Source organism: Barbus barbus (assembly GCF_936440315.1).
Source record: "Barbus barbus genome assembly, chromosome: 4".
In the NCBI taxonomy this organism is placed as follows: domain Eukaryota; kingdom Metazoa; phylum Chordata; class Actinopteri; order Cypriniformes; family Cyprinidae; genus Barbus; species Barbus barbus.
Window position 1 is genome coordinate 3,832,601 of NC_136732.1, and position 18,633 is coordinate 3,851,233.

The 18,633-nt window shown below is 34.9% G+C and overlaps 1 protein-coding gene across 1 annotated transcript in view; it reads right to left on the reverse strand.

Moving 5' to 3' along the window:
• Nucleotides 1–5,686: 5,686 nt before the first annotated feature.
• LOC306866526 (NACHT, LRR and PYD domains-containing protein 12-like) overlaps nucleotides 5,687–18,633 on the reverse strand; it is a 422,442-nt gene continuing 409,495 nt past the window's right edge. The window contains exons 26-31 of the mRNA XM_079411777.1: nucleotides 13,027–13,200; nucleotides 11,189–11,362; nucleotides 8,811–8,984; nucleotides 7,842–8,015; nucleotides 7,501–7,662; nucleotides 5,687–5,833 (exon numbers count right to left, since the gene is read on the reverse strand). Of these exons, the coding sequence (XP_079267903.1) occupies nucleotides 5,818–5,833; nucleotides 7,501–7,662; nucleotides 7,842–8,015; nucleotides 8,811–8,984; nucleotides 11,189–11,362; nucleotides 13,027–13,200 (874 nt within the window). The 3' untranslated portion in view covers nucleotides 5,687–5,817. The remainder of the gene's footprint in view (nucleotides 5,834–7,500; nucleotides 7,663–7,841; nucleotides 8,016–8,810; nucleotides 8,985–11,188; nucleotides 11,363–13,026; nucleotides 13,201–18,633) is intronic.

Here is an 18,633-nt window from a genome sequence, read left to right on the forward strand (position 1 = left end):
TGTAAAAATACCCCTGGCCAAATGCCCCCAGAGGCAGGCGCGGACTGGCTCCTGGTGGCCTGGCGGCTGATTTGGCCCTCTGCCCTGTGTTTATTTATTTATTTTTTTTCTCTATTTTTTTTTAAGCCTTCCCAATGTGCCAAAGTGATAATTTCCCATTGTGGCATTCCCTAATAAATCGATCATAAATCGATTAGTCTTGACTGGCAGCACCACGCTTCACGTCTGTTCCTTGCCTCCTCAAACGGTTTTGAACCGGGTGTGTCTCACTCATACTGAAAAGTGACGCTGCGGGCTCTTTGATCGCCCCCTGGTGGCTGGCTGCAGTACAGGTCATAAACCCTGCCCTCTCCATGTAAACGAAAGGGACTTGACCCCCCAAAATTTCACAAATCACATTTTCATGGGAGCCCATGTCTTATTAAAGTGCCCCTATTATGCCTTTTCAAATATTACCTTTTATGCAGTGTGTCATGTAGCAGTATGTGAACATAAACTATCTGCAAAGTTGTGAAGCTGACAGTGCACGATAAATAAAGTTATTGTCTATCAAAAAAAAGAGTCTGCTCGCAATCGCTTAAACGAGTCGTCAGGAATTCGAATCTTATTCTGTTACGGATGTATGTCACAAAGTAACACATTTGCATAATGTCCGCCCACGTTCTCGTGAATAGCTTGCCCGTCCACAAACACAGTCAAATTTCGGTGTGGGTAACATCATGTCGAGATACCAGCTATCATACGCTGTGAGATTAAATTAGTTTTCTCTCATATTATAATTACCATAAACTTGACACTTACCACTGAGAAACGTCCTGCTCCTGCTCTTGTCGATCAGCCACTTCAACCGTTCCATCATCAGACTCTGGGTTGAATTGGTAAGTTACAATCGATACCATCTTTTCTATGTATTGACAAGTCTCCAGTCATTCCGTTATGACAATGGGCAAATCTGAAAAAAGCAAGAACCGGAATGGACCTAAAACCGCTGCTAATGCTATCAAAACAGCTAATGAATCAGCTTGTCAAGCCTACCAAGATCCCTTGGCTGAAAATATGCATGATTGCTTGAGTCAAGACACTTGAATCTGTTGAATTGGAGATGTGTGAGGAAGAATTCCCCTGTCTCCTTCCCTCTCTTCCAGAAACCCCTTGGAAATCTCCTGCCGCTAAACAACGCAAAACTGAGGGTGGTGACACATCTGCTATCCTTTCGCAACTCGGGGAGCTTTCGAGACTTATTAATAATCGCTCCGAAGCTCTAGAGAAGAAGGTAGGAAAAAATGAACGTGGATTCGCAAGTATGAAAGAATCGATCAACATAAACACCAAGCAGATCTCTGGGATAAAATATTTTATTGACTTTATGAGTGATGAGGTTAAAGATCTAAAAGTTAAACTCGGGATGACTGAGTCATTAGCCAAAAGAGCTGAAATCAATTCGCGTCAAAAGGAGGAGCGACTTCTTCACCGGGAGGCTTTCTCCCGTCGATCTAAGAGTTCACAGGGTTCCTGAAAATAAGAGAGAGGACGTCCGTGGTAAGATCGTCAATGTATGCCAGCAGCTTCTGCCAGATGCCAAGGATAAACTCACAGATGCCGTGGACACTCTTCATCGGCTGGGTCGTAAGCGGCTGAACAACAACAAACCCAGAGGTATCATCGTCCAGTTTACTTTCTGTTTTCAGCGCGACGCAGTCTGGCGTGCTGCCAAGGATTCTGTCTTTTTGAGAAATAATCATTTGAAAATGTCTGATGATCTGTCACCTGCAGACAGGGAGCGAAGAAACAAGCTATGGCCTGCGGTGGAAAAAGCGAGGAAAGAAAATAAACGGGCTTACTTTGTGGACGGAAGAGCATTCGTGGAGGGAGTTGAAATATTCCCTCCTGCCTAATATGTTTACTTTGTACGGGCTACTGACTTGTTTATCGGTTCCATCTTCAGAACTGGTTGGCGTTGACTTTATCACCTGCGGTTCTTCCTAAGACACTTAAGACATTTCTGGTGGGTTTACACGCTTACTATGCAAGACATTTAATGCGACATATGTTTTTTTTTTTGGTTATGGTTTTCATATGGACATATGGTTTTCATATGGTTCAAAGAGTTTTATCCTACAACTTGTTTCAGGTTGTAGAGTAAACATCTAGACGTTCTATGCCTCAGTTTAACCCCTTTTGGGTTTTGTAGAACATGTTTCTTGTTGGCCTAAATTATCTGGTATTTTACTTTTAATAGTTTATCAAATTTTGTTTCAGGTAGAATGCAATATGCTTTTCATACTTTTGCCTGCTATCAGAGTTGTAGTTCTCATTCTTAGGCTCATTTTTGATTGGTTAAAGTTCTATATAATTACACTTCTATTTTGCACACTTAAGTCTATTTAGTTTTTTTTTTACTTTGTTGCTTGTTTCCTAATTTATGTCTTTATCCATTGTTTCTTTAAATGCTAGAGGGCTGAGAAATTTGACATGGCTAATAAAAGCTTCATTTTCTTTTGGCTGGTTATAACCATAAACACAAACAAGAATACATCTAGGAGGAACAAGTGAAAAATCTATTGACTAAATACCAATATGTTAAACTCTCCAGCTTTCATCGACAGGTTCTTCTAGCTTGGGCTTTAATTTATAAACAACTTTTTTCCACAGATGTGTTTTATTTGGAATAATAAGCACATTTTAAGAACAAATCTCTGTATTATGATAACTGGTTTAGTAATGGTTTGGTTTTGGTGCAGCAGTTGTTTAACAATCATGGTATTTTGCTCAGATATTAAAAATTTATTTTGAAACACCAAATACCTGTAACTCCAAAAGAATCTGCTGTAGTGATGGGAGCCATTCGTTCTGGTTTGTGTCTACTTCTTAAAAACTGTAGGTACTCTTCAACAGTTACTGCATCTTTTCCTCATCCCTGTGACACTCCTGTTGGTCAGATGTGCTTTTCTGCATTAAATAAGACCATTATTTCTTGAGAATTTAATTTCTGCTCCACAATTTTTTTTTTTAATATAATTTATTTGATAATCTCAAATGTAAAAAAGTATGGTTACTACAGAAAAAGTTCTTTCTCACAAATAAGGCGAAAGAAGTGTCTTTTAAACTGATCCATAGGTTTTATCCTGTAAAGAAATGTATAGAAAAGTTTAGAGCTGATATAGAGGTATCATGCTCTTTTTGTTTGAATGCTGATGAAACAGTGGAACATTGTTATTTTGGTCATGTCAATATACCCAGGAGTTTTGGTATGATATTGGTGCTTTTGTTAAGGTGAAGCTTTTGCCAGAATTTCTATACAAATGAGAAATATTATATTTTGAATCAGACCCCTCAAAAGAACATATTTGTTTTATTTTAAATTTAATTTTTTTTTTAAGCAAATGTTATGTCCATAAATACAAATTCTCAAATTGTAAACCTGTCTTTGTGGTCTTTTTAAGAGACATGGAGAAATATATGAATCTGATTTCAGTGTCTAATGATAAGATTATTATTAGATATTATCATTAGACACTGAACTCGGATTAATATAAGAAAGCTGTGAAGACTGTCAGAATTTGCTCTGCACTTAAACTTCTCGTGTAGGGAATCTTATGTGAAACAATGGCCCTTTATTGCATTTGTTATAATTATTATTTGTATATATTTAATCTAAATTATTATTTTTCCTTTATTTATTTTCTGTGTTTTTTACTGTTTTATTTAGTTTTTGTCTGTTCAAGTGTTATGTGGATATTCTGTATTTTGTATGTTGTTCTTGTTTTTCCCAAAAAAAAAAAAAAATGCTCTATCAGATACCACGAGAAAACAAAAAAGGTGCTTATATACACTCACAATGTGATATAATACTACCAAACAAATATATAATCCTAACCTTTAACTCCATACCGAAATCCCAGATAGCAGGATTTGAAACCGTTTAGCGAACAGTTTATCAATTTACAGTATTTTCCACTTGTAGTATAATTTGTAATTCAGTTAATTGTAGAATAACCAATGAATAGTTTCCTGCATTTTATATTGTTATTCCACAATGTTTTGTTTTGCTTTGCCCCGCAACACAAGTCTTCGGAGGGAAGAAGCTCATTTTATCGCTTACAGATGCGGAGACGGGTTCGTACCATAAGGTAAACTCATTATTACATGTAAACACCACATTTACTGGCTTTACTTGGTGAAAGTGAAACTTTAATATTGCATAGTGCTTAAATCCACGTTAAAATGAAATGTTTACGGCCACATGAAGCTGCATATAGATTGAGGATTTCCTAGAAGCAAGGATAAAATAACATTTTGTGTTTTCTAATGGATATATGCTTCTCCACTGGGCATGATCAGCAGAAAACAAAGTTCACAGATCTTGATACTTTTACACTGTAAACTCAATCTCCTCCTCACACTAATAAAAATAATACAGCACAAGAAGTGAAATACACTGAGTGTAGGAGAGGATTTTAGTGACAGAGGAAGGTCAATCCAAAGCCTTGGAGCTGCACCAGAAAAGACCCGATCACCTTTGCATTTTAAGTGAGATCGAGGAACTACAAAGTGCTATTGATTATTTGAATCAGAGACCTGTTAGACTGAAGCAGACTGATTAAATCAGAAACATACTCTTTGAAAACATATAGCAGTGCTTTGTAATAAATTGTGTATTGTACAGGTAGCCAGTGTGAGATGATAAACACAGAAGTAATGTGCTCTCTCTTCTTAGTAGCCGTTAAAAGCCTCGCAGCTGAATTCTGAACAAGCTGCGGACGAGAGAGAGAGAGACAGAGAGAGAGAGCGAGAGAGAGAGAGAGACAGAGCGAGAGAAAGACAGAGAGAGAGACAGAGAGAGAGAGCGAGAGAGAGAGAGAGAGAGAGGCCTGATTCACACCCAGATACAAAACATTACAATAATCCAAACACAATAACACAAAGCATGCACAACTTTCTTCATTTCCTCAAAAGACAGGATCGACTTTACAACAGCATTAATTTATCAATCAAATCTAAGCTCAAACATGTCAAATATCATCAGAAACCCTCAAAAGAGCTGACTCTGTACTACGGCTGAAATGTTATTCAATATCGCCCATGTGTACATGTATGCTTATATTAATGCTGCATTATTTAATTTGTTTCACCTGTACGCATTAGAAATCATAACACAAGATTTAGTATAATAAACTTTACATTTATTAAAACAATGCAGTTTGAAGCTGCTTACATTTACTATCATGTGTGTATAAACACACTGAATTCATCAAAGCTGTTGGTTTTGAAGTGTTTTCATTTATGAATTACTGTTAATAACATATACAGAGCCAATCATACAGCAGTAAATCTTATTCTATTTAAAATCAGTGTAGTATTTCCACAAGAAGTGAATTCACTGACAAATCAGCAGCAGATTTCTCTGATTTACAGGATCATTTCTGACATTTCTGAAAGTTTTTATCTTTCTGCTGTACATTTGGTGATTTTTACTGATGAATCGTCATAAAGATCATGTGCTGAAGCCTCGAAACCTTCTTCAACATCACTGCTGATACAGAAGACTTTAGTTTCAGATCCTCGCTGCCTTTCTTCCTGTTCACAAACACTTTAACACTTCTTCAGTGATTTGATTTACAATTTCTAGGTATTTGTAGGTAACTTATTATTATGTACTTAACTTTTTGTAGTTTCATGGTTTCTTTTCAAACTATTTTGAAGATTGCTTATTCAGTTTTATGTTTCATGTCTGCTGCTCCTTTCATGATGATCTCAAACTATGATATACAGCATTTATCATCTTTTGCCGACTGAATTCTGAGGGACACTCGACAATCAATCTTCATCTGCTCTGTAAGGTGGAACAGAAGAGAGAGAGAAATCAGTGTTCAGAACAAATTACTAATTAGTTACTATTTCAATTACAGTTTCTTTTTTCAGTTAAAAACTCTTACATTTACATGATCTTGCATAGATATTTCTAAAACTATATTTGTGTTTTAAATACATTTGAACATGAATTCCATTCATATGTTTGTGTTTGTGTGACTCCTGTTGAGTCTCTATAAAGAGAAACACATGCTAATGAGTGTAAGCCATATATAATAAACCACAAGGAACAAATACAAATCAGATTTTATAGATGATAGATAGAAATAGTCAGATAGATAGATAGATAGATAGATAGATAGATAGATAAAAATAGTCAGATAGATAGATAGATAGATAGATAGATAGATAGATAGATAGTCAGACATACAGTATAGATAGATAGATAGATAGATAGATAGATAGATAGGTAGTTAGAAATAGTCAGATAGACAGATAGAAATAGTCAGATAGATAGATAGATAGACATAGTCATAGATAGATAGATAGATAGATTAGATAGTGTCCCATTGATTATAAATCTACAAAACGCTCAAATTCTGGATGCATCTAAAATCAAGTCCCAGAGAATCGCTACATTTTAAAGCACTACAAACCCAAGAACTGAACCCTGAAAAGAGTCCACTCAGTCAGCTGCTTCTGAGACTTACTAACCTGACTAACTCTACTAACACTAAGCAGTCTCAGACCAGCACTGCTTCTCACCCAAACATCTAAACATATATATCTGGAACATTGAGATCACGAAACCAAAACACAAAGTAAATTACAACTCTATCGAACTATAAAATTAAAATATGAATTAGAAGAATATCCCCAGAGTGTCAAAGACACAAAGCAGAGACAGATCCTGACCAAGTACAGGCTCAGTGAGCACAGACTAGCCATCGAGACCGGCAGACACAGAAAGAGCTGCTTACCCAGAGAGCAAAGAGTGTGTGTTCACTGTGAGATAGGAGAGATCGAGACAGAGACACACTTCCTACTTCACTGTTACCAATTTAAATCAATCAGAGACATATGCATCAACAAATTCACAAACATCATAAAGAACTTTACAGCCATGACTGAAGAGGAACAAATAAAGATAATACTAGGAGAGGGACAGACAGCAGCACTGGCTGCGAGATACGTGTGTGTGTGCCACAGCCTGAGAGACAGCAGGTGAACGTGTGTGTGTGTGTGTGTAATGTGTGTATTATGTCTGACCTCAGTGTGTTTCCCTACTGTCTACCACAGTGGCCCTCAGCCTGTGTGTGTTTATATGTTAAACACTGTTGTATGAAATGTTCACACAAGTTCTTATTTGTTAAAATGTTTAAGTTCATATTGTTATAATGTTGTTATTCTGTTATTTTGATATTTTCATTGTTATTATATTTCAAGCTTTGGCAATATTGTATTTTTTACAGTCATGTCAATAAAGCAATATTGAATTGAATTGCGAGAGAGAGAAGGGGTTCCTAAGGGCCTGCTTGTGTGTGTGTGTGTGGGTTTATTTCAAACCCTTTGAAATAAAGCTTGATGATAATTTGATAAACTCTTTTTACAAATATTTGAAAGTATATATTTGTCCACATATCAGAGGTAAATGAATCTCTTTAATATCACAAAGTGAAGTTTACTCACCTCAGTTCACAGTTTGAGTCTCGTAGCACATCAATGAGCTGCTGCTTTGAGTCTCCAATCTTATTATTACTCAGATTAAGCTCTTTTAGAAACTGCAGTGCTTTTGTGTTCGTCAAAGACTGAGTTAAAGAAGAAACATCTGTAATGCCACAGTCATAAAGCCTAGAAAGAGACAAACAGAGGAAGAGAGATCATCTTACAGACAAATCATTAAGCTGAAGAATTTTACTCAAATATAAAGTGAACTCAGACTCATCATGAGATATTGAGTATAAAGTGTTTGGGTTTAAACTATTGAAGTGATTTTCATCATTTTATTCTTGTATGTGAATGTTACTGACCTCAATGTCTCCAGTTTACAGCGTGAATCCTTCAGTACGTCACATAAGAGATTCACTCCTGTGTTTTTTATTTGATTCCAGCTCAGGTTCAGTTCTCTCAGGTGTGATGGGTTTGATTTCAGAGCTGAAGTCAGGATGAGACTCTGTTTCTCTGTAATACTGCATCTCCACAGACTGAAGACAGAAAGAGATCCATGTAAAGTTTGTGTGTGTGTGAATAAATATATCATAATAAATGCCATACAGTAAAAAATAATAATTCATTTAATTTTACTAAAGTTTTTTTTTTTTTACAATCTAACTTATTTCATTCAAATTCAAATGGTTTAGTTGGGTTAACACAATTTAGCTGGTTTACATGACATTAATTTACACTAGTTTGTGTTAACTCAACTTTAGTACATTGTTCCCACATAAGATTTTGTTTGACAAAATTATAATTCATTTATTTATTTACTGAGGTCTAATTATTATTATTATTATTATTATTACTCACTAAGCGTCACAATCGAAGCACAAACACAAATCTTCTGCATCATGGTAACCACACAATTCAACAACATTACAGAAACTGTCCAACATAACAGAACATTAAACACTAACATATATTTCCCTTTACAGAAAAACACATAAAATAACACTTCATCCTTAAATTTACAATCATGCAGTTTCTTACAAATCATGCTGAGATCTACAAATCCACTGCTCAGTTAGTTACGTCAACAACAAATATTAATGTAGTTTCAACACAAATAAATGTAATACATTTTAAATATATTAGGTAGATGAACACAACAAAATTGTTACAGAATGCTCAAAAACATGTTACTTTAGCTCATTTTAATTAAAAGAACAAGAGGCAGAAATAATGTTTTTGAGTGTACAGTCACAAATACACACAACACACTTAAAATAAACTGAACAGTAAACCACACCACTGTAACTGCTGTAGAGTATAATGATACTAACTGTAGTTTCTCCAGCTTGAATTGTGTGTTCATCAGTAGATCACTGAGGTTTTTCACTCCAGAGTCTCCTAGTTTATTCTCACTCAGGTTCAGTTCTCTCAGGTGTGATGGGTTTGATTTCAGAGCTGAAGTCAGGATGAGACACTGTTTCTCTGTAATACTGCAATAAGACAGACTGAAGATAGAAAGAGAAAAGACAATGAATCAGATCCATGTAAAGTTTGTGTGAATAAATACACCATAAGCAAATGCCATAATAAAATAAATTAATTCATTACACTTCATTATGCTCATTTAATTTTACTAAAAGAAAGTTTTTTTGGACCACAAAACAAGACAAAAGGGTAAATCTTTAAAAATTGAGGTTTATGCATAATCTGAATAAATAATATTTCCATTGATGTGTGGTTTGTTAGGATCGGACAATATTTGGCTGAGATACAACTATTTGAAAATCTGGAATCTGAGGGTGCAACAAAATCTAAATATTGAGAAAATCACCTTTAAAGTTGTCCAAATTAAGTTCTTAGCAATTCATATTACTAATCAAAAATTAACTTTTGATATATTTACGCTAGGAAATTTACAATATCTTCATGGAACATGATCTTTACTTAATATCCTCATGATTTTTGGCATAATAGAAAAATCAGTAATGTTGAACCATACAATGTATTTTTGGCTATTGCTACAAATATACCCCAGCGACTTAAGACTGCTTTTGTGCTCCAGGGTCACATTTGTCAAACAAAATCTTATGTGGGAACAAATGATTATTTAGTTTGGGTTAGCTCAACTTTAGTAGGGTACAACAGGCCTAAAGACACACCTTAAGATCAAAATGTGCTTTTCACGGCACCTAAAATGTATAATTGCAGAAAAAATGAATATACGTTTGTATTGAACAATAATGGAGCAAAATATTCTGTGTGAAAACAAATCATACAAGTGGTTTGTTTTGTTTAAAATCTTATAAATGTATGAGGTGGGAAGGGGGGCTTTTACCCCCCACACAGGGCAAAAGACACAGTATTGATAGACTTTAGCTAAAATAATGTTTTTTAAATAATGTCTAAGTTAATAGTTGTTCAAAACAATCACTTTAGCAAAGTTTGTACTATTTTCTGCTAATTTTTAAAAATAAAATATTTTTTGTTCAATAAATATACTTTCATTAAAATATGTTAATATAAAAAATATATATTCTAAAATACAGAAACAAAATGTAAAAAAGTAAAGATTCTGAAAGCATGGAAGGATATCCCATAATAATTTAATATGGATTTACAGTAGAAACAACAAATTATATTTATTATATGATTAATATCATGTTTTTAAATATGATGGTTTCATTCTAAACATGGTGTTTATCTCTAATATGGACACCCAACATAATATATGATATTTACCATCTGAATCTAACCATGTCATGTCAACAAACGAGAAAGTCAGCCATCTATTAATTATCATGTTAATTACTGCGCCTTTAGCCCCGACAGCAGGGGCGCTTGTTACCCCAAATACCATACTTCTACATATTCTTTTGTTATTAAAAACTGTAGCTTTAATTATTTGAAACAAAACTGGGTAACACTTTATTTTAAGGTGTCCTTGTTAAACATATTTGTGATGCAGTGGACCCTTGCAGATCTACTGTGGGACGTTTTAGGTCCGAAAAACAGGCTCCCTTCTTATAGGCCAGGCTCCACCCCCTACCCGGAGGGTACCATTATCAGGTTAAGTATTTAATCTTATAATCTCATTTTTAAATCATAAACTTCATGTAAAACATCAATCACATTATGAAACACAAAAACTAATAGACCATTATTAACACATATTAATAACACAAATCATCAACATTTACTCTGAAAAGACGACACAGTCCCCTCCACAAAAACAACAATGGTATCGTCGGACAATCGCATTACGCGGCGCAGCCGTGACGTCATAAGCAGGCGCCGCTCGATCGTTTGGTTTCGCCGGCGCAACGTGGGAGTCCAACTACTTCCCACACACACACACACACACACACACACGAGACAAAACAAACTAACAATAAAACTTCAAACTAACACCAGTGTGTCTGTGTGGTTTATCCGGGTATGTATACTGTAGATGGGGAGAAGAGCTCTCCGATGGCTAAACAGCAGGGGCTGGAATGAGATAAGTGTGTATGTATATGTATAATGTGTGCCAGTACTGTTCCCAGCGGTGAAGATCAACTCTCTCATGTATGCATAATTACATGCAAGTAACCCTAAATCAAACCCTAATCCTAACCATAACCATATAGTAAGTACATGTAGTTAAATAATATTACTCAGTACTTAAATGTATAATTACACTGTAACTGCTGTAGAGTATAATGATACTAACTGTAGTTTCTCCAGCTTGAATTGTGTGTTCATCAGTAGATCACTGAGGTTTTTCACTCCAGAGTCTCCTAGTTTATTCCCACTCAGCTTCAGTTCTCTCAGGTGTGATGGGTTTGATTTCAGAGCTGAAGTCAGGATGAGACACTGTTTCTCTGTAATACTGCATCTCCACAGACTGAAGACAGAAAGAGAAAAGACAATGAATCAGACAAGTGTCAAGTTCATATGAGAGTAATTCATGTGTTAACACCATACAGTGCAATAATTAGTACATTCCCAAAAACCTTATTATATGACCATAAACAAAAACAGAAGAAAAAGATTAACAAAGTAGATTAAGATATAGGATCAACTATAGAACTACTTAAAAATAACATTAAAAAGTGAAAATTGAGTTTAAATGTGAGAAATCAAGAAAGTTTTGTTTCTGAATTACAATTTACCTAAAATATTTTTAAAGAGTACTTTATCATCAATAAACAAATATATTATGTGCACAGATAAATCATTTCAGCACCGCAATATTCCATAAAAAATCATATCTGTCAAGTTTAATTTCATGGTGACTTTATGAAAGTAAACCGTAATCTTTAATCTCACTGTAACTGCTGTAGAGTATAATGATACTAACTGTAGTTTCTCCAGCTTGAATTGTGTGTTCATCAGTAGATCACTGAGGTTTTTCACTCCAGAGTCTCCTAGTTTATTCCTGCTCAGGTCCAGTTCTCTCAGGTGTGATGGGTTTGATTTCAGAGCTGAAGTCACAGCAGAATATCCTTCATCTGTAATTTCACAGTATCTTAACCTACATTGAGAGAAAGAGAAAAGTCACACGTCATTCTGTTTCATTTAAATAAAACAATTGTTCATGTTTATTCTTGTATGCGAATGTTACTGACCTCAATCTCTCCAGTTTACAGTGTGAATCCTTCAGTACATAACATAAGAGATTCACTCCTGTGTTGTTTATTTGATTCCAGCTCAGGTTCAGTTCTCTCAGGTGTGATGGGTTTGATTTCAGAGCTGAAGTCAGGATGAGACACTGTTTCTCTGTAATACTGCATTCATACAGACTGAAGACAGAGAGAGAAAAGACAATGAATCAGACACGTCATGTTCATGTGTGAGTTCAATTAATCATGAGTAAACACCATACAGTGAAATAAATAAAATGTTCCTAAAACCTGAAAACAATACAAGTAAATAAATAATCATACAGCCATAAACTAACACAAAAACAAAACTAGGATTTGAGGATACTAGTTACATTTCAAGTCTGGAGAATCTTTAGTCAGACCGAAAAAAGTTTGTGAATTGTAATGTGATTAAGATACAGAATCAACTATAGAACCACTTTAAAATAACATTAAAAAAAGGAGTTTAAATGTAACAAATCAAGAACATTCTGTTCATAAATCAAAATTTACTTCAAGACATTTTAAGATTGTAGTTTACAGTCAACAAATACAACATTTTGTGATCATATTTTGTTCTTATTGTGATGCATGTCTGAGTGAAACAGCTTTCTGAAAAAAAAATGCAGGTCAGGAATTCATTTTTGATGAAAAGCTGGATAATTGTTTGCTATTGCTGTGATCTCATGTGACTGAGTTTTTCCACCTTCACCACATCAGACGAGAGAAGAGATGTTCTTGTGAGGGAAAGGGATAGTTCTTTTCATTAAAGATCACAAGGGTACATTCATTTTTGGAAATAAATTATGTACCCAAAAAAATCAATCATAATAAGCACTGAATTATTGTTGATTTTGTGATTTTAAGAAACTAAACAGTAATCTTTAATCTCACTGTAACTGCTGTAGAGTATAATGATACTAACTCTAGTTTCTCCAGCTTGAATTGTGTGTTCATCAGTAGATCACTGAGGTTTTTCACTCCAGAGTCTCCTAGTTTATTCCTGCTCAGGTCCAGTTCTCTCAGGTGTGATGGGTTTGATTTCAGAGCTGAAGTCACAGCAGAACATCCTTCATCTGTCATTTCACAGCTGCTTAACCTACATTGAGAGAAAGAGAGAAGATAGAAGAAAACTATTTAATAAAGTCACAATGTCTTGATAAAACAAAAAACAGAGGAAGAGTGTCCAAATACCTTTGGATCATTTTCCACAATTTGGTCTTCAAAACAGAAAAACAAACAGCGATGGGCAGTATTTCAAATACATGTATTTAAATACCGTTGAAAAAATCTAATGTATTTTGTATTTAAATACATTTAATCGTAGTATTTTTGTATTTTCAAAATACACACGTTTTTCCAATCAGCCTCTTTATTAGACTGCTGCTGGTTTCCTGTATCAACTAGTTCAGACATGCCACTTTCATTCATGTGAGCTGCAGCTGAGAGACTCATCTAGAATTGGGGAATGACATTTTCTGGATTCCTGTAAGGAAATAAGGAATAATACTGCCTTCGTGTGCTATCAACATTTCCTACTTCCAATTTCAGAAGTCCTGATTACAAGCTTGTCGCATTCAAGTGCTTTTCTGTTGGAAAGAATAGGAATCGTGGAGCACGCCAGGTTTCCTGGGAAAATCTTATTAAAACCCAAATCGTAGATATTTAAGATATTTAATTTTGGATAAATTGAAACATCCCATTTGTTGACAACTATCTCATTCACAGTGCTATCTTTACAGTTTTAGCTTGTTGATGATTTCTGGATTTTCAGTCAAATACAGGCTGTTTTGCTGTGAATAAATCATACAAAATGCTTGAAATTATTATTGCACTACTATGTGCATGACTTTAACATTAAAACAAGGTGATCTTGCTTTTGTGGGGAAAAAAGCATACCTAAAAAAAAGACCACTAGCAAGAGGAATATAGCATTAGCACTAGTCATGTTAGTCTTGTTAGGGTTTGTTTAGTTTTTTTGGTCAGATTTTGGTTTTATCAACTAGCTAGTCAAATGTGTTCATTAAACTTTAATCATTACTGCTTGCTATGGCGATATGATAATATATATGTCGGCGAGGAAATAAAGTGTAAATCGATTGAACTTTTTCTATATCATCATGATATGCAAATAAATCTGTGGAGCTTCTAGTGGGCAGGAGCTATTGACACGTCAGAGCGATAAAGAAACATGGATAAATGAGTAACAAGCAGCTTTCTCTGTGTGTGTATCCCAAGACAAAGATAATGCTATATAACTATAATGCTAATAATAAAGATATAAATTTAAAAAGATTGTTCTAAGGGCATACTCACACTAGGCACAGTTGCCTTGTACTAAAGCCCAAGTGCGGTGGTCCTTTCGCTAACAGACAGATATCAGAGGATTATTTCAGAGGCAGCTGAGGTTAATGGTGGAATTCCCAGCTTTACTCACAAACTACAATACCTTTCATCAATAAGATGAGAACCAGACCCATTCTAAAACTAAATGTACTCAAAATTAAATTAATTGAGAAGTGTGATATCCAAGTAGTAATAAAGATTTTTGCTGTCATAATGATAACAATAGCACATACAAAAATAGTAAATGAACTGTTCCATGCTCCGGTGCGGTTAGCGATCACACTACATGTGTACCGCACCAGAGCCACCTCTTCAAGCGGACCAGGGCATGGTTAAACAAACCACACTGGACACGGTACAGAGCAGACACACTTGTGAAATGAACTGGACTTTGGGGGTCAATCATGCTCAAGCACGGATCAGATCCCCTAGTGTGAGTACATCCTAAATCTAAGAGAATAGCAGATAGCACAAAACAACTATAACCATAACAGCACAAAAAATGATGAATGATAAAAACATTGACAGCCAATCGGAATCATTTCTGCTTCAAAGAGCTTGAGCATTTAGTGACAGACGACACAACTGCATTGTATACTTAGAATACACTAATATAGTTATCTTTATAATTATCGTTCTTGGTGTAAACAGGCCTTAATAGTGTTACTTCACTAGATGGCCAATTTCAAATGTATTTTGTGTATTTTCAAAATATAAAATACTGTATTTGTATTTAAATACATTTTCCCACACAGTATTTTTATTTTAAATACATTTTGATGTATTTGTGCCCATCTCTGAAAACAAATAAGTTGCTCATTCAATCAAATAATGTACACTTCTCATGGTTTATGTACAGTTTGTCCTGATTCTTGATAGAAATACAAAGAAGTTTTAATTCCCAACAACCTTGTGTAAAAGGTGTTAAAATATTTAATATCTTTTTATTTCTGTCAAATAATTCCTATTTCATCATTTGTCTAAAACTGAATAAGATTAAAGTTCTGACTGCTGTGTATTTGTGCTTAAATTGCATTCGCTCTGCTCTGTCCAGTGGCTTGATCAGCTTTGCACTGAATCAACCTATTATTATACCAACAAACTGATCAGGTAGAAATAGGCTACATGTGTTCTAGCAGTGTATAGCAACCTGGACAGTTTGATCTTATTTATTAATAGGTACACGCTAGTCTTCTATTTAATCAGCACACTTTAACATGATTGCAAGTTCTAGTTATCATGTCATGTAAGATGCCCTACAGCTCTTTTATTGACAAGCAACATGCTCATATCGAGTTTCAGGGTTTCATTTAGATTCTAAAAGGCTTTCTTATATCTCATCTCTCCAAACATTTGCATAAAATGGTCTTTGACATAAACGGCAAACAACTTGAACATGTGTCTATGCGCTGATCAGTTTTGTCGCTCGCGAGAGTAACCACTTAAAAGCGAGCGAGCGCCACGGTTTAAACTTCAACGGTTCACGGTGCGCTGACTGCGCTCAGCACTCAGGAGAACGACGATTGCATTGGTAAGTGAAAAAATGAATTAATTTTAGCTTATTTTAATTACTTTTACCTAAACCTTTGTCATTTTTAGTTAGCCTAACGTGACACGTTTATTTCAAGAAGCTACAAGAAGAAAGGTTGTCCAGGCCTGCGCAATTCTCCGCCAGGAGGTTTGTCATTTTTAACATGAATCCCTAAAGTATCTTGATAAAAACTGTTGTGAATTGATTAATATTGATTAATAATGCTGGCGAGAGTTCATGTTATAGCCTAACGTAATATTTTCTTTGCTCTGTAGATTGTATTGGACCTATACCTAATGTTATAGGAAAAGATGAAACAAAGTTTCGGTCAAATCACCGTCAGACTGCTGTTATAAACATGAATTAAAACCAAGAAGAACAAAGAGAGAAGCAGCTGATGGAGATGTTTCCATTTTTCTGTGGATAACTGAGTATTTGGTGTTTGCAGTTATAGTATAGTAAAATATAATTATTTGTTGTGCTGAAGTAATTGTATATTATTCTAAACACGCTGTATTTGGTTGTTGTAGATGTTCATCTAACTCAGAGAGCACTTTTAAAGTGTTACCGCCAGTTTATCAGAGTGTTGAAAAGTGGAAGTCAGAGGAAACATGGACAACTTGCTGCAAAACAATAACACAAAAGGTCCATTATTTCTGTTTCCTCACAGTACCAACAGAAACTCATCAATCAGCTAATCTGAAGTCACTGATATCTTTTTTTCTTCTATTTTCCACCTTTTATCATGCAGGTTCTTATGATTGATAGATAAATAAATAAATAAATATTTTGCACTGTCACTGCAGGTCTGGACTCTTTACTTGCAGCATTACTTGTTTGGTCATCAACATTCAGATGAAAACATCACACTTATCTCTAATTCTAGTAAGTTTTAAGATTTGATTTAATTGTGAGAGATTCCTTTCTTTTTCCTGTTGTATTGTACTCTCATTAGGTCTAATAAATGTTTCTCTGACCTGTATCCCCATCTTAGGATGTCAAGCCTACTCATCGCAAGCAGAGTTAGCATCAAAATGGATGTGTCACTGACCAATAACAGAGATGCCAGAAGTATCTGTTTCCTGTCGTCTTTTTGTTTAGTATGGCGCATCCAAAAGACATCACTCAGTTAATTTCATCAGATTAAATTAATCAGCAATATTTAGCCCTTCCCAGTGCTGAAATTGTCATGGGTCCTTTGTTTTTATTGTTTAAATGCTTATCTGAATGTAAAATTAATATTTAATGATTATAAATTTAAAAACAACATAGTCTGTCTTTTAGCTCCTTTTTCAGAAACATGTGGTTCACCATCTTGCAGCATCTTAAATTTGTTTATTTCCTTGATGTATATGAATTTCTTCTTTCAGACAAATATAATTAGAGTTATATTAAAAAATATCCTGGCTCTTATAAGCTTTATAGCGTGGGGTCGGACTCAAATGAGAATCAAAATAGACTACTGTAACATTACTAGTCATGTGACACATGAAATGATGGAAGATACTCACATCAGTGTGTTGAGTTGACAGTGTTTATCCTGCAGTATTATATTGCATGCTGTCTCTCAACAGATCTATTGCCAGATGGCTACCCTATACAGTATATGGTATGCCTACGAGTGTATACCATTAGTGAATTAATTAAAAAAAATTGTGGAATTTTTTTTATACATTATAAATTGTAGTAATATGAATCTTTATAATTTGTATTAACAATAACAATAGTAACAATAGTATTACTTAAATATTACTGAAACTTTACAACTGATAAAAATAAATGTTTTTAAAGTTACACATGCAAATGTGCCATTAAATTATTGAAATATTTGCTTAAAATCTCAGGAGGTACTAAAGTAAATAATTTAGGTCAAAGGGGTTTGGCTGACAAAAAAGTTTGAAGTGTGCTTTACAAATAAATATTGTATTTTATTGCATTGTATTAATATGCAAAACATTGTAAAGTAATTAAAAATGCAGTACATGATTTCAATTATACTAAAACTCTACAGGTGAGAAAGCCTTTCATCTAAATAAACAACCTCAAAATGGTTGAAAAACAAGAAAATTAAAGTTTTGAAATGGCCCAACATAAGTCGCAAACCACATTGAAATGTTGTGGTAGGACCTGGAATGTAGAGTTCATGCTGGAATTGAAGCCTACAACAGTGCTTCCCAAACCTGTCCTGGAAGACTCCTAGTCCTGCGCATTTTGTATGTCTCGCTTATCTAACACACCTGATTCAACTCATCAGCTCATTAGTAGAGGCTGCAAGACATGAATCGTGTGTTTCTGATAAGGGTGACATACAAAATGTGCAGGGCAGGGGGACCTCCAGGACAGGTTTGGGATGCACAGGCCTACAAATTTCACTGAGCTGAAGCAGTTCTGTCCTCAATTCTGTGGCAAATTATCTAGGTCCATGTTAACAGATGGATCTGAATTCTAACCAAACACTTGGGACTGTCACAAAACTTACCTCAGTATCTCTAATTTGCAATTTATATTCTTCAGTCCAGTGCAGAGCAGCTTCACTCCTGAATCCTGCAGATCATTATTGCTCATGTTCAGCTCTTTCAGACTTGTATCTGATCCAAGAACTGTAGCCAGAGCTGGACAGCTTTTGTCTGTTAAGTGACAATCATTTAGCCTGCA